Source organism: Mesitornis unicolor, unplaced genomic scaffold (genome assembly GCF_000695765.1).
Source record: "Mesitornis unicolor isolate BGI_N332 unplaced genomic scaffold, ASM69576v1 Scaffold54423, whole genome shotgun sequence".
NCBI lineage: Eukaryota > Metazoa > Chordata > Aves > Mesitornithiformes > Mesitornithidae > Mesitornis > Mesitornis unicolor.
Genome location: NW_010173683.1, coordinates 1 through 17,629, shown reverse-complemented (window position 1 = coordinate 17,629; position 17,629 = coordinate 1). Strand labels below are relative to the sequence as shown.

Here is a 17,629-nt window from a genome sequence, read left to right as displayed (position 1 = left end):
TTTTTTATGTGGAATCTGTTAGTTTTGTTCTGTTCCTCACAGTCTGCCTTGCCTTAGAACAGGCAGTGAGAAACTTTGGCCAGTGGGTCAAATTCAGCTCACCAGAGCAATTAATCATGTCCAAAGAAGCCTCAATGCCCACTTTCCTAAGGTTTCTTTGGACAAAAACTGAAAGTAGACTGCAGTATGGTTAAATGGTACTGGTAGCCCATTTCCTTGTGGTGGTTCCCTTTCTATCCCAAAGTTTTGCAGCACTTTTATGTCACATGGCATGAACTGAATTGGGCCTTTGTAATCACATGATGAAGACATACATGTTCTGTCATATCCAGTTGATGTTTATCTCTTGGCTGATCAAAATACAGCTATTCTCATGGTCCTGGATATGAACTCATCATGGTACAGGAAATACTGGTATTTTGGTTATGTGCTAGATACATTCCAGGTCATGTGGTAAGAAAGCAGTCAAATGTTTTTTCATTGCATGCATAAAAGTCTATGTGGTCTGCCTTTGCCAGAAAGATTCACTGTTAGAATCTTTTCTCAGAGTACTGATTTTGTGGTCACTTTCACACACTGCTTTCTGTCTTTAGAGTTTAAGTCCAGTTTCAGTGAGTTCTTCCCTTCTAGTCAAAGCTGAAGTGAAAAGTGCCCATTCTTCTAGTAGCTTCCTCCAATTTCCGAAACACAAAGGTACTTTTAATTGTGAAAGGATGTTCACCACACATACTGTATTCCTAGCCGATGGCTGGGTAAACTCCCCCACTGGTGATTAGTTACCATCATATTAGCTCTTGGATGGTGGCTCAGGAATAAGTTCATTGAGCTCCTTATTTCTATGAGGTTTGCTGGGGATTACTCCCAAGACAGCAGCCTCATGGTTTCTGTTTGCTCCTTCCTTGCCTGCCTTTCCTCATTGCTTTCTTCATTTTGAGAACTCATTCCTGTTCTGCAGTGCAGAACCACTTATGTCGTAACTGTGGGTTCATGTGAAGACTTCCCTCCCAGGTGTTGTTTTGTTGGATTTTTATGTCTTTTTGTCTTTATTACAGCTTTGCTGAAGTTCTGTGACCTCTTATCTCCAAAGATTTATTAGTATTATTTATTTAGCAGTATTTATTATTTTCTGTGAGCCTTAGCCTCTGTTCTTCTTCAAAACCTCCCTTACTGCAGAATTTGAGTCCTAAAACTCTTTTCCCTTTTATTATTGCATGAAATCTCTCTTTTCCTTCCATTAGCTTTTTGTGGAATGCTGTCCCAGGGTTATCTTCTGTGTCTGCTAAGAAAAATTCTGTTAGGCCTATCTGTGACCCATGGCCTTGAATCCTTTACCCTTCCAGCCACAGTTAATCCTTATACATCCATGGCCAGACCTAGCAGTCTGACCCAGCAGTTTCATTACTGATCTCATGAATAGGCTTTGACAAATCTCCTTTTTTGTCTTTGCCATTGGATGCATGTGTGCTGCCCATTTCCCCGGCTGACAGGTGAGTATATCAGACAAATGTCTGTGTCATGGTGGTAGCCATGACATTTGCAGCTTTGAGACTTTTGAATCCCTTCCTTCCTGGCCAATATAGGATACCATGATAATAACCTCCATAAGCTTTTAATGGAATTCAGCTTCCTTGAACTCACTGTCTGTATGCCAGCCACAAGCCAGGTATCTCTGCCTTCTAGGACTTTCCATAATCACCCGTTTTACGTTACATGTTTCTTCTCATTATTCCATTGACCATTAGTTCAGGAGCATAAGGTTATCTTGTGGTCCAATATTCCAAGACAGTGGAAGATACGGAATAGGAAAAGGTGGAAAAATTATCATTTATTTCTGTAACTGTATTATTGAAGTGCTTGAAGTATTTTATGTTTCTCTTTGTGTTAGTGACACATTGCAAGGCTAAATTGATTAGCACTTACTTATTAAGGAGAAAATAGGAAGATGAAACTTAGAACCGCATCTTTTGCTCCCAGAGATGTTTATGGATTCTGATGTCTCATAAAATCATATGATGCTATACGTTTCCTTCTATTGCTTTCTCATTTTTTATTTTTTCTTTCTCCCAGAAGAAAGCATTTTAGGTTTGACGTCTTGGAAGTATGGAATCAATCTCTATGATGGCAAGTCCTAAGAACCTCAATGAAACTTTTCTACCAAATGTTTCCAATGGCATCAAGGATGCCAGTAAGATCACAGTAGGCATCATTGGAAGTGGAGACTTTGCTAAGTCCTTGACAATTAGGCTTATCAGATGCGGGTACCACGTGGTCATAGGAAGCAGAAACCCTAAACTTGCTTCCGAGTTCTTTCCCCATGTGGTCGATGTCACTCACCATGAAGATGCAGTAGCAAAAACAAACATCATTTTTGTAGCCATACACAGAGAACATTATGCTTCCTTGTGGGACCTCAAGCATTTACTTGCTGGTAAAATTCTGATTGATGTCAGCAATAATACAAGAGTAGACCAATATCCAGACTCCAATGCAGAGTATTTGGCATCACTTTTCCCAGATTCTCTGATTGTCAAAGGATTCAATGTTGTTTCAGCTTGGTCACTGCAGTTGGGACCAAAGGATGCCAGCAGACAGGTAAATGTTATGTTTGTATTAACTTAAATTGTTTGTAAGCTGAAGATGACAGCAATAGAATGTAAGCAGACAGAACTCATGGGATTCATCCTGCTTGACTTTATGTACCTAAAATATTGGGACTTTAGTTTAAATTTTAGTAGCCAGTAAAACTTTCAGAGTCTACTTCACCCCACTGTAAGACATACATAGTAAGTGATCCAAATTGTCCCCTGGGATACCTGTTTATCTTTAAATACTGCAGAGGAAATGTGAATACTAGCTTAGACTAGAGAGCTGACCTGTAGGTGACTACAGACAGAGGAGCTGGGTCTTAATGTCTTCTGTAGGAAATACGTTAATTTTTTCCTTATGCTCTGTACAAGGACAGAGGAGGTCTTTCCCAGTATATTTTAGTTTTTGTATTGGTTAACATGAAGTGAACTATTGAAAGAGACAGACAGAAATCTGAGGTCCTGATCCAAGGCTTCAGGAGTTAGCTGTTCTAAAAATGCTTGCATCCAATGTAACAGCAAAGTGAATGAAAGAAAATATCTAGCTTTTAGAATGCCCAAAGATCATAAATATGAGGAAACAGGAGGAGGAACATGTGTTTCTGAGTGATCATTCATTTGACCCAGATCTGCTTGGGAACATCATGTTCAAATTCGTTCCAAGTATGTTCCCCAAATCCGTCCTGCATATAGAAAAGGCAGCTTTATGTTTTTGATGTTTTGCTGAAGTGATGCAAAGGATTTAAGCCTATGCAAGAATGCAGTCCTTCACAGCTTTATGAACTCTGAGAAATGACTGGTGTAATTTGACTACTGGAGACTAAATTGAGTTTCCTGGCACTTCAGGTAGAATTCAAATGGAATGCAATTGATACAGAATTACCATAACTTTAAAAACAACCTTAGCATACTGTCTTATCCTCTTTCAGAGCAGCACTGCACTATAAATAATAAACTTCTGTCAAAACTGATCACGTTTGCTCTAATGCAGATAATCAGCAAACAGCCAACTGCAGTCCATTGTAAATTTTAAAGGAATTTTCAGGTTCTTTGTAGCAGTGTATTTTTCACTATGTAATAAAATGATCTTTAGGAGTAATTTGGCAGCTAGTTTTTGTCTTTTCTGTTAAACATTCAATTTTTGTGAAAATCTGGATTGCGAAATTAAACTAAAATTGTTATAGATGGAGAGATTACACTGTTTTCTGCTTTGCATTCCATTTATGCTACAGCTGGTTTCGGGTCGTCATTCAAGATTCCTGTATTTTGAGACACTTGTGATTTTCTGAAATGCTTTTAGACATTTTTTCAAGTTCAGTTCAGTCCTATAGACATTTCAGTTTGGGAGGTTTCAGTGTGCAGATTACCAGGACATCCCACAGTCAGTTCATTATTAACTCCAAGAAATAGCCAATTTTGTTTTGGTTACTCTTGCTAAATCAGTGTGCATTTTTTCACTTTAACTGGATTTGTATATGGTTTCATTCTCATCTTGATGATACAAGCAGGGATAACTACATTTTTAGCAGTGGTGCTGTGGTTTTGTTCTGGAGGCCCTTAAGGGTTTTTCTGTGTCTGTTTTTTTGTTGTTGTTTTGTTGTTTTTTTTAAACTTTTGAGCCTCTTTCTCTGACTACAGACAATTCACTTGACTTTCCCAACAGGTCTATATATGCAGTAACAATGTGCAGGCTCGCCATCAAGTTACTGAGCTTGCCCGTCAGCTCAGTTTTATTCCTGTTGATTTGGGGGCACTGTCATCTTCAAGGGAAATTGAAAACTTACCTCTGCGACTGTTCACACTGTGGAAGGGACCTGTAGTGATTGCCATTAGCCTGGCAACATTTTTCTTCATCTATTCCTTCGTCAGAGATGTAATCCATCCGTACATGAGAAATCAGCAGAGTGACTTTTACAAGATCCCCATTGAGATCGTGAACAAGACTCTACCAATTGTTGCTATCACTTTACTTTCTCTAGTGTATTTACCAGGACTTATTGCAGCTGCTTACCAGCTTTACTATGGCACTAAGTACAGGCGATTTCCACCTTGGCTGGACAACTGGCTCCAGTGTCGAAAGCAGCTTGGACTGCTCAGTTTTTTCTTTGCAACAGTGCACGTGGCATACAGCCTCTGCTTACCTATGAGGAGATCAGAGCGATACTTGTTCCTCAACATGGCATATCAACAGGTAAGCCAGTCTTTAGTACAGTAAGCCAAAAAAAAATGCCTTGGGTGTATGCATATGGCTTATGCATACAATATATATGTTTTCTTAATCTGTTCTACTGTTTTCAGCAGAGAATGTTATGAGTTATCTTAGCTATTGCTAGTGTTGAGTAAGAAAGGAGACTGAAAGAAACATCTGTGCATTGTGCTCACCTCATGGGTCAAGCTGCAGCCAAGTTTTTATGGTAGGAGAAATCAAGGATGTGTCCTACTTAAATCCCTGCTAGTAATATACACAAGGAGAATGTAAGATAGACAGGATACGAGCAACAGCAGGAAACTTACAAGTTTCTGAGATGTGTTGCTCTGTATGTATACTTAACATATGGGGGAAGTATGTATATCATAAGTGCATGTACAAGTGTGAAAAAGTAGGGGTAGATACTGTAATAATGCTTACAGATACATCTATGTTTACAAAATGAAAATGCTGTTAATTTGTAACATTTTGGACCAGTTGTAAAAGTATTCTGTTCATTAAAAGGTCTGTGAACAGCATCTATTACAGGCAATAGAAATTGACTGTCAGTTCCCAAAAGCAATTGGTCTTGCATAACCCTGGAACAATCTGATAAATCTGTCATCCTTTAGAGGAGGGGTCTGATGCCCCTGTCTGTCAGTGAGGTAGCTTATTGTCACCTTTAAAGTGGCAGAAAAGCAGCATTGCCTGAAAAGCAGCATTGCCATTCAGCACACAAAATCTGCAGGAAGGAGACATGTGATGGAACAGAAAGAAAAGCAGACTGAGGAAATCAAATCAAATAGAACAAATTAACAGGGATTGGGTCTAAGAATTCTAGAAGGGCTAGCATGAAAAATTGAAATTAAGAGAAAAGTGGGAAGAGCAAAACGATAAAAGGTAACAAGAAGCTAATTGTTCACACTTAGTAAAGGACCCACTGATACTTTTACTAAGAAATTATCTTGGTTTTAATAATACTGTAAAACTCTCAGGTGCTAATATTCCTAGTGAACCTTTTTCAAGACAAGCCATGTTACAATAGTTCACCTGAAAGTGGAAAAATAATTGAATGTCCAAGACTCTTAATTGTTAAGGACCCGAGTTGTTTCTTTTTGCTGCTAAAGCTCTCCAACGAGAACAGTCTTTGATGTATCTGATGTCAACAGTGAAAGAGGCTAAGTAATTTGGACTCAGCACAGGGAGCTGAAGCAAGAACAGGAAATGATGCTAAACTATTTCTAAATGTAACAAACTGAAAACAAATTGCAGGTTTACCCAATTTATGTTATAGAATTTAAGTTTCCAGGGTCTTAATAACACAGCTACATTTCCACAGTGTATAGGAATGTGCAGATTTATCTGTTTTTATAACAGAATTGTTATAAATAGTATATAATGTTAGATTTTCTTTCAACAACTTATCTAAGTTTCCATGTTTAACATATTTTAAATCTAACAAGAGCCAATACCAGCAGTAAGGAAATAGCTGTTTTTCTCCAAGACATGAGGAAACGTCTGAAATATTTGACCCCATTTTATAGTTGTCCTGTGGCTGTAGACTTTTACTCAGCAAAATAACTTATGTTGATATTTTTAACATTCTGTGGAATATTCTAAAGTCCTTTGTTTCTGCTCTTTCGTCAGGTTCATGCAAATGTTGAAAATTCTTGGAATGAGGAAGAAGTGTGGCGAATTGAAATGTATATTTCCTTTGGAATAATGAGTCTTGGATTGCTTTCTTTGCTGGCAGTAACTTCCATCCCTTCAGTAAACAGTGCCTTAAACTGGAGGGAGTTCAGTTTTATACAGGTATGTTACTTTTTAAATAAGGGGGGGTTGCTGTTAACAAGAATTCCTTGATGATTATCATGATCATGAACAAAAGCACTTTGCAACATCGTGAGAACTCTTTTTTTCCCCTCTCTCTGGTAAGTTACTAAAAACTACATATCCTTACTCAGCAGATATATTACCATGAAGGCACGTTAAGCATTTCATGAGTGTTAGAGTAGGAATTTGTGTTTTACATTTCTTGGTCTTAAATAACCCACATAGTTAAGACCAAATGAGCACTAATCTATTCCTTTTCCACTGTCAGAATTTCCTGCTGCCCAACAGTGCTTTCTCCTGCTTTCTCCATCTCACACTAGCTGATGTGTTTTTGTCCAAGCCTGCTTCAGTCTGTTCTTCTGAATTTCCTCATTTTGCTACTGCACAGCCATTGCTGTAGTCCTTGAACATTTGCAGATACAGAAAAGTCAAGTGCCTAGTCTTTATAATATCCACAGAAATTTTGTGCTGGCACAGCCTTCTGCAGTGGGGCTTTACTTAAGCAGCAAAGGCAGCCAGTCTTGCCTGCACGTCTGGAAAAGTCATTGTCAGTAGCTGCAAGCTGGATAAATGCTCTTAATGGAACTTTATAGTGCAGATCTGCCCTGACTATACAAACCAAAGACTGCAGAATGCTAAGTTGTGTGGAGGACGTCCTAAGCAGTGTTATTACTGTCAAAAGTACAAGCACAGAAATATGGTGACAGAGGCAATTAAGGGCTTGGTAGAAGAAAATACTAGGAGTTTATATCAGTACTTCTTAGCTTCTGTTTTGACTATTACATAGAAAGATAAGATAGAAAATAAGCAATAAAATACATTTTTGAAAAATCTGAGGAGAATCTATATAGCATTTCCCTCCTGTTTCTTTTTCAAGAATTGTTGTAGTTCTCACCAGTAAGCCTCATGAAGAAATGAGGGATGTGATTACTTGTGCCCTTTTTGCTGCTGGCAGTGATTATAACAGCAATAACTTCAGGGCAGTCATACTAACAAAAATCTGCAATAACATATTTGACCATCAGGTTTGATAGTATTGTTTACTGCCCAAATTTCTTACCAGAACTTCTGTTCAGATACTGCATATGCTATTTTTGTATCCCCAAGCAGTTGTCTGATTGTTCTGTTTCTTATGCAATACTTTTGGGATCAGATTGTTCTTTTTTAAAAAAGGGTACAGCCTATCTAAAATGTACCAATGTGGCTTTGAAGCCACTGGCAAAAGCAATGCATAAATATTGGCAAGTGAAAAAAACACGGTACCAATCTTAAGAAATTAATGAAAGTATTTTCCTTTTTATACCATTATATCTCCGAATCCTTGCAAATTATATTAGCTCAGATACTCTCCTTTTCCTAGAAGCTGGTTAATCTTGAAGTAGAAAGAATTAATTATTTCACTTAACTATAGTAGACCCTTAGGCTGCGTTTTTCTTTGCCTCTCTGTTTACTGGAACTAACCCAAATCTTGGTAGCCACTTACCTTTCTTAATATTCATTCTCTGTTTTGATTATTTTCCTCAGAAGTTTCCTAACCAAGTTAGTCATTACATCCGTTTTGGCCCGAAAGAGTTTTTCTTCATTTCATCACCATCAGAATTCAAAGCATAGTAGTCTTTTTTTTTTACCATGAGAAAAGGAAAGTCATGGTTAATGCATTTAACTTAAGTAAGCAAATCAATACAACTACAGAGTTCTTAAAAGGGCAGGTTCATAGAAACAGCGAATGACCACTATTCGCACTACCTTCTGTGGCATGCTCTAGATTACGTGATAAGAGGTCCTTTGCAAGAGGCTGTGGGAACCCCCTACTTCAGGTTTCATCCAGCACTACTTGTTTATGATAAACTGCATCATTGTGCCATTATGCCCAAGTCCTGCAGTCCAGATATTCCCATTAACCAGTAGACAGCAGCTGGTAAAGAAAAGTAAGGGGTGGTTTATGCTAACATCAGACAAGTGGATGTAGGCCATTGTGAGGAAGAGGCAAACTGCACCTCTCAAAGCAATAAAAATCTGGAGAGTTAGACCCAGATCTCTTCCAGCAGAATTAGGGCATTCATAATCATGAATCTTGGAAGTGATCTACCCTCACAGTTAAGAAACAGAGAACTTAATTTCCAATCACAACTAATGTTATTCCAGGAACTTCACTGGGATTGTTCCTTATTTGACTTGCATTACTTAGAATTTTGACAAACATCATCTTCATTTCAGCTTTGACTAAGGTGTATAGATGCTAGTAGAGATGTGTTGTAAATCAGTGTTCAGTTCTGTCTGTAGTTTTCAGCACATGTGAACTTAAAACCACACGTTGCTAATTTAAAAGAGGTTTTAACTTTATGTCTAATAGAAATGTTAAAATAATGGGTTAGAGGTGTCAGATGAAGGACAAAGTACTATTCTCTCTTCTTTTTCTTCTGTTTTCTCTTTTTTCAAAGTCTACACTTGGATACGTTGCTCTGCTCATAAGTACTTTCCATGTACTGATTTATGGATGGAAAAGAGCTTTTGAAGAAGAATATTACAGATTTTATACACCACCAAATTTTGTGCTTGCCCTTGTTCTGCCTTCCATTGTAATTCTAGGTAAGATTGTTTTACTTTTGCCATGTGTAAGTAGGAAACTGAGGAGAATTCGAAGAGGATGGGAGAAAAGCCATGTTATCGAAGAAGCAAGCGGGTCTGTTCCACATCTCTCCCCAGAAAGGATAACTGTGATGTAACAATAGACTAATATTTGTCAGCACTGTTGTAGGTGTTTTGATTTGGGGTTTTTTTGGTCATAAACTTGTATTTTTAGAAGTTTAGGTAAAGTATGAGGACTTGCTTGGTATATAGTACAAACTCTCAACCAAACTATGAGAAATTCATAGCTAGAAGACTACTACTTCAGATAACTACAAAAATATTTTTGTCTTGAATTATAGAGGGCAGATGATTATGAAATCAGAATTTTTTAATGCTCCTTTGCACAGTTATGTCACAACAGTATTTCCATATATTTCTTTGACTTAGAGCGTATGTGTCAGAGTGCTATTTATTAATGCCACATTTTCCGGGCAGTGTTTCTTTTATTAAAACCACACTTCTGGGTTAGTGAGTTCAGAATATAGACTAATAGAGTTAATAATTTAGGAAATAATCAGGTTTTGAAACAAATTAATTTGTAATTATGTATTGCACATGTACAGTATATTTATTTGTATGTGGTCACCATTCCATGATTTGAATATGCAAAAATCAGTTTCAATTATGGTGTTATTATACATATTGTAAGCAAATGGTATTGTAGTTACAGGCTCATTTCTTTCAAAGTGTCAGATAGGATTTTAGACCTTTGGCATCTTTTTATTTTCATACATCGTATAATGAAAATTCAAAAGAGTGTTATACATGTATAGAAAGACTTGCATATATGTGTGCAAGCAACTAATTTTTGATTTTAGCATGATTTCAAAATGTCAGAAAATATTTTAAAGAAGAAAAAAAAGCTGAGAAATCTGCAACAATAAAAATCCATTTTCACTGTGAAACTTCCAATATGTTGGTACAGCAGGGAAGCATCACAATACTCATGTTTCTACATGGAGTTTCAGTTATTATGTATGAATTTCCCAGAGTCTGTCTTAAATTCTTAGTATATTTGTGCAAGTCCAATCTTCTATTTTTATATAAAAGTCTTACTTTTACAACACATATCTCTGGGATATGCCTGAATTTTTGTGAAACAAAATTATTATTCTTATACTTAAAAATGCATTTGTCTATAAAACTTGACATTTGCATTTCCTGTGGGATTCAAAAGAATGTTCACAGTTATTTATTACTACTGCTTTGTCAGGTTCTACTCTTCTCTAACAAAATAGCCAAACTCAACTCATACCTTCAGGCTACTCTTGCTTGGTCAGCAAAACCTTTACTTCAGTGAATCAAAATGTATATTTGGTCCTAATTTTCTTTACTTGATTAAAGTATATTTTTCTTATCTGTATTTGGACTGTTTAGGATCCCTGACTTTCTGAGCTAAAGCTTCACTTATCACTGATTACTTTGCAAGAATTTATCATTGTTATGATGCATCAGAAATATACAGTACCTAGAGCTTGAATTTCTCTTTAAACATCACTAGTCCTGTAAGTCTCATTAAATCTGTTTGTAATGAAACTCACAGCTTCACACAAGAAGAATCTAGAATCAAACTCTGCCACCAGTTACACCAGCCTAAATCTAAAGAGTTCATGTTTGTTTTTCTAAAAATTTAATTTCAAATTCAAAAAAATCTAGTATTTCATTTTCATTGTAGTATCCATATTCCCCAGACTTACACCTGTGTATATTCTGGGTTTGTTGTAAATCAAGAGGCAATTGAACTTTCTTAATTTTAAGTGTTTTCAGATCTAGACATGTAAAATAAAATATTTGCATGATTTTTTCCAGAAAAAAAGCATTTTTATGTCTTTAAACATGTTTTGTATTGAATGAGAGGTCATGAATTATTTTGTTTATGTGAAGGTTTGTGAAAACACTTCTTGGAAAAAAATATATTTCATGTGTGTCAACAGAAATTTGAGAAGTTTTTTTCAGTTCACAAATTTTCGATTTCAAGTAGCTGGAAAACTCAAGTTTATCCTTTTTAAGCTATGGTGGGGGGAAGCAATTGGAAAGAGAAAATTCATTTTATTTCCCCTTTTTTTTTTTTTTTAAAGTAATCCATAACAGCTATAATTGACTAAGGTCTTTGCGACTTGTCTCCAATAGCTGACAAGTGGCAGATGCTTCCAAAAAGAGGGCCTATGTCCAATGATTCTTCTTCTGACATGACCACTCAGCCTCTTGGAAATCAATAATTTAGGATTTATTTGAGACAGATGCTGCCTCTGAAATACTGTATTTAATAGCTAAAACTTACCCAGGTTTTTACAGGAAAAGAAAGGAAAAGATGGCAAACGAAAAAAAAATCTATCAAATTAATTTTTTAAAAGTGGCATTATTTCTTTTTTCCAAAAACAAATAAGTTAGTTTCAGGTTACTAATTTTATCATCCTTCCTCCAATATGCAGCTATGTCAGTGATACTTGTGGTGATACACAAGCACATTACTATTTTCTCAAACATTCTAGACATTAAGTGAAAAACCTGTCATTGTTGGAGATAGACAGGAGCCTAAACCAGTACAAATGAGATTTTCATATAAAAATGATGAACAAGTGACAATTACAGCTGCTAACTTACTTTGCCTCTCTGTAAATACACTCCAATCCAGAAAGCTATGTATTTCTTAGAAGGCTTGCAGAATTACACATAACTTAATGTCCTGGCCAGTTTCCTATTCCATTATTGCAGTGGGAAACCACAAAAAGCTGAGGCACTTGTGCTTCAATCGTTTAAATCAAATTAATTTAAACAATCTTAGAATACACAAAACCTTGGAGTATTTTAATGGGATAAATACCATGCTACATTCTACCCCAGTCCTATGTATGAAACCTCATTGAAACACCTAGAATGGTATAACTGAGAGCAGAATTTCATACCTCTGAACAAATTTAGAACAGAAACCATTACTGTTGGCAATCTGATTACATTTTAGAAGTAAATATGCTGCTATTATTTTATAGTAATTCTACACTTCTGTAGAAAAGGTAATTAACATTCATGTTCCCTACAGTTATCTAATTCATTTGATTCAATAGCGATAATGTTGCGGAACTAAGATACTGTACTAAAGGAAAATTACTGTCAAAAGTCTATATGTCAAAGTCCATATATTTTGTACTATAATGCTATCACACAGTAGATACAGAAATGTATTGGCCCTCCTTCCTATGCAAAAAGTCATTTCATCATTGAATTTCTTCAAGAATGTTTAAACTGTTAAATTTTGAACTGTCAAAGGTGTCTGGAGAGAATTATGATTTGTTGTTCCTTTTTCCAAACTGTGTGTGTAGGAAAGTAAATATGTGTTTTGATTTTATAAGTTACCTGAAAGGTTGAAATACTGAATTGTTAATAAATAGATGATATTTTTAGATCAAATATATGAAGACATTTTGTTAAATATTTGTGCTACGCTATTACATACGGTTTCCTGTTAGGCCATGTATTTACTTCTAACTAGAACAAGTTGACTTGTGATGTAATACTTTGTAGTATTCATTAAAGACCAATTCACTCTAACATTACACTGTATATATGAAAGTAAAGTGGCACTGGTGCGTTTACTACACATATGTATATTATATGTTTAGTCACATAAGGAATCTTTATTCATGTGATTAAACACATCGATTTCCGTAGAAGAACTCACATTAAGACTTAGCATTGGAAAAAGACCTGAGGCTAAAAGTTTTGTTTAGATTGCATAAATATAAACAACTAAATTCATTTAGATATGTTAGTTACTTAGGATAATAAATACATACTATGAGGAATAGCCTGCTATAAAAATATTTTTGTGTAGCTTTATATAAATTGCTTACTGCCTGAAGAAAAATGAATAATGAAATAAACTTCATTATTACTTCACCACTGTTCAGTAAAAGAAAAAAAAGCTTGATATGTAATACAGAATTGTACACATCATATTAGAAAAATTGAGACCTCTGTGTATTTAGCAACAGGTTGTTTTATATGGATATTAAGGTATTTTTTTCTTAACATTGTCTAAAATACGGTCCTATTACAGGTTCCATATGTGTCTAACTTTATCTTATGATTCTATTAACTGTGGCAACCACGTACAAGTTAATTAAGTACCCAAGGTCTTGAATTATTTAGAGATTAATTATTTTGTAATCATTTTGCACGTTCTTTGCATATCTAGCTTGTGGTAGTGGTTACTGTGAATTGGTGCTATGTTTAACTTTTTGTTCCAACATTGTGCATTATATGATGTGCCAACGTGAGAAAGTGCATTTGTATTTTTATTTGGCATTAATTGTCTATAAAATAGTGTGTCTCAGTCTGTGTCTGTATGTTACTAAGTATACATGCTGCCCAACTGGCACTAAGGAAAATTATTAATTAATATAAGGCAATGAGTTCCCAAGTGGCTATAAATTTCACAGGTATGAATATAGTTAGGAAACAGCTTTCCTCTGAATGTGAAGATTTCCTCTGAAAGTTAGATATATCAGGTGCATAAAAATTAGATAGATTGAGTTTTTCAGTGTAATATTTTCATATATGCAGTGGAAATGGATGCATATGCATAGTTCCTTTCAGACAGTGTATCTCCTAATACACACGGTTTTTATTTCTGGCTGTTCATCGTGTAGTATTTTTTAACAATGTAATGAGTAATGTTGCAGTACTGATATTGTATCATTATATGATACTGCTTGAATTAATTAGATTACAGCCTTTAAGAGAAGTCACACATTGAACTGACTTGAGCAATGATCTCTGTCATTATGTATTGTTTCTCATGCCTTGCTGGCAGTGTCTTCCAGTGAGCATAGTACATCTCTCTTGTGCAATATTCTCTTTGTAGTTGTGTTTGTCAATTTGTTTGTGCTGTCTTTCTGAACAGGGCTATTATAAATTACTAGTAATGCTTTTATCTATTTTTCCATAGACTGTGTTTTACACAAAAATCAATAAAAAGTCAATGTTAGGTATTTGCCTTTTTCTTCTGTGCTTATACATAATAAATTTTAACGTGCTTGTCTTTATAATATGTGCATGCTGTGATCAACATGTTTTCTGAGAGGTAGAACTTGAATATGAGTTCATTAAAAAATTCTAAAGGGCAATTTGTTTCTTTTGCAATGGCTAGATAACAGATGTTTCACTTAGACACACTGGGAACCTGTATCCCATATCCTACTGTAAGGTATTCTCCATGTTTTCAGAACACTACAGTACTGTTAGCAGATACTCAGTCCACTTTTCATGCAACAAACAGAAAGTTTGGCAAAAGTGAGACCACTAGACACAAGTAAGTTTGCCAGGTGGAGACACTCTTCATGTTTGGTTGTGTGTGTGAGCAAACATTACAGTTTAAATGAGAAAAAAAGTGAACTGCTTCACAATCCTTCATTTGGAAATATGTATCTTTTTTCCCCAAAGAGGCTCATGCCAACATAAGAGGAAAGAGGAAAAGAATACATGAGAGGTGAAATCCTGCTTAACTGGAGGTCAGCAGTGTAACCTGTTCTGAGTTCAGAGAAGTCAAGCTGGGTGAGTCAGTGTAGCTGACAGGATTCACATTGCTTTCATCTTAGGTTATATAGCCTTCCCAGATTCCCTAAATGAATTTAGGTATTTTTCAGATTAAAAATTTTTAACGTCTGTATGTGCCATGCCTAATGTAACAGTAACGTTTTGGTCCTTGAAGTCTGTCTTTTCTTAGTTGGGTTTTTTTTTTAGTTCTCACCCTGTTTCTCTATACCTCAGCGGTTGTTTTACTGAGTGTTGGTACTGTGCTAGCAGTTGGGGTCCCAGACTTACACCTTTGTCCAGCTGTACCTTGTACTGTACAACAGCGTAAGTTCTCTCTACTGTGATTTATTGCATTTCTTTACAATAATAAAGATCATCATGAAAGGCCCCCTCAAATCCGTATCACCCAATGTTGGAAGCTCTGTTGACTTTACGGGTATAAGGCTGAGTCTACTGCCAACCACTTCACAGGTCTTTTCTCTGTGGATATCAAACACAGGAGGCCTGGCAGGACAGTTCTGCACTTTCCTATTCTTATGCCCCCCTCCTTCATTTCCCCTTCCTACTGACCAAAAAAATAAATTAGAATGAAAAGGAAAACAAGGAATCAACAGACCGATTCTTAGAAAGAGTCTGGTTTCTGTACTATATAGAGCTCAGTGTGATATTTGATAAACAGTGCAGATATCTTTGGAAAAAGTCTAGAGGCTCAGCAGAGAAGAAGTAGATGTGACATAACACAGTATAAGCCTGTTTGGGACTGAAAAATGGTAAGTAAGTATTTTAATCATTAACTGCAGGTTTTTGAGGCTAGACATTTGCCATTTGCCAAGGGCAGTAGAATCCCTGCAGTCAAACTTGCACAGTGTAGCTTTCATCCCAGTTTTTAAAAGCTTCATTTATGAAGAAGGTGCACAGTGAGCAAATGGAGCTTTGCAATATGATCTTTGGAACAGTCAGCCAACAAATGGCATGTGACCTAAGCTTATAATTTACAGACTAAGTTGCCCAATTTAGGTATGTTCTCTATACATTTGTCATTCAAAAGACAGACAACAGAACTTAAAACCATTTATGCCACAGTAAAAGTATATTTTAGCACTTTTTTTAATAAACGTAAAAACATTGAATACATACAACTTCAGTAAGTATCTGAGCACCAAGCAAAAAGTATGTAATCCAGTTTGTTCAGTGTGAAATACTTGCAGACCTATCAGCATTGTCATTACTATTCATCTCAAATGCTTATTCAAAAGTCTTGTTACATCCAGTGTAGGCCCAGATACAAGACTATCGCTGAGACTCTTCACAGAAGCAGATGTTTAAGTGGAACGTGGAAGGGCTAGTAGGATGGTTAGTGGAATGAAGAGATGTATGTACATGGATAGATTAAAAGTGTCAAACACCAGCTCCAAGACTGGCAGTTGCATTGTCACGTTAGGTGAGTGCACTAGAAGGTCCTGCTATTGTATGCCCTGTGTTCCTATGAATGCAACTCAGGAGGTTAAGGATGTCAAAGTGGTCATTGTATTTTCCAAATTAGAGGCCCGTTCTATGCTAGGCAGTATTTTTGCTATCATTTTGGAGTAATATACAGGATTAACTACAAAATGCAGGTTGTGGCAGAGTACAGTATTGTACACTAGAGTACACTAGAGGCACTATTGTGTATTTCCCCTCTGATGGAAAGAGAACTGTATAGCATGTGTGAGTACTAAACGTGATACGCATCTTTCTTATTTCTGAAGAAGACGATATGAAATTGGAGGGATGTAGCATGCAAGCTGGGAAGAGTGAAAATAAGAACTGTATTGGTTATAGTTGGAGCCATGAAGGTTGCTTTCTTGTTTCTGTTATCAATTGTTTCTTTTCTGATAAAAGCTGTGTGGAGATTCAAATAGCTATGCTAGCATTTAATAAATTTAGTCATTTATTAAAATGTTTCTTTGGAACCACAGGAGTTAAAAATTACTTGTTAATGAAAACTGAGGTTGATACCTACTCCAGCTACAGTCAAAGACTTGTGATATGTGCATATCCAAAGTTGCATGTGTGCCACTTTGTCCAACGTCTATCCAAATCCTGTGAAGGGCAGCTGGAGTGTGCAGTCCAGCAGGGTACCTGTGACTACACCATGAACTGTCACGTTTTGCTGCAGCCGCTCTGGATACTCCGCTCTCTTCCTCCAGGCATGTCCACCCACCACAGTAAACCCAGCAGAGGGTCTGGTGTTCCCAGGCAGTTTGGCGTTGGCAGATTCAGCCACAATCCCATCCTGGAGACACAGTTTTAGATCAGGACTGCACCAGAGGTATGCATGCATCCCCATAGGAGCATCCCATGGTAACAGCTGAGAGATGATGTAGCAAACCTAGAGGTGAAAACTGTAAGCAAGTAGAAAATGACCAAATCCCCTTACTCATCTGTCCCCACCTTTATTACTTGGAAAGCATTAGTCACGGGTATCAGTCTATGCAAAGAGGCTCCTTTTTTCCCTCCTCCCCACAGCCAGGCCACCCCAGCCAGGGCTGTCCTGTCTGCACTGGGGTTTGCCTAAAGAGGTCTCTCATGGTGGAGTTTTTCATTATGAGATGTTACAGATCGACCATCGTCTCCCCTCCAGCTCCCCAGCAAGTAGCAAAAGCCCAGAGGCTGCACTGCACAGGGGTGGGGAAATGTTTTTCTCACTGAGGAAGCGTTTTATAACAGTACAAGGAATGGCACTACTGGTAATGTGGAGGCGGGTATAAAACTGAGGTATAGAGGTGCAGCACCGGGATGAGGCAGGAGGGGCAGGACTGGGGCCTGCAGGCCGCGGGGGGACGTGGCGAGCACAGCAGCAGCCCGGCGTTCCCCC

The 17,629-nt window shown here is 36.8% G+C and overlaps 1 protein-coding gene across 1 annotated transcript; it reads left to right on the top strand.

Annotated features, from left to right (window-relative positions):
* The first annotated feature begins 2,100 nt into the window (after window positions 1–2,100).
* On the top strand, window positions 2,101–9,356 carry STEAP2 (STEAP family member 2, metalloreductase). The gene is made up of 4 exons (XM_010180783.1): window positions 2,101–2,592; window positions 4,249–4,776; window positions 6,421–6,585; window positions 9,048–9,356. Exons 1-4 carry the CDS (start codon window positions 2,101–2,103, stop codon window positions 9,330–9,332), a joined length of 1,470 nt encoding a protein of 489 aa, XP_010179085.1. The 3' UTR covers window positions 9,333–9,356.
* The last annotated feature ends 8,273 nt before the right edge of the window (window positions 9,357–17,629 follow it).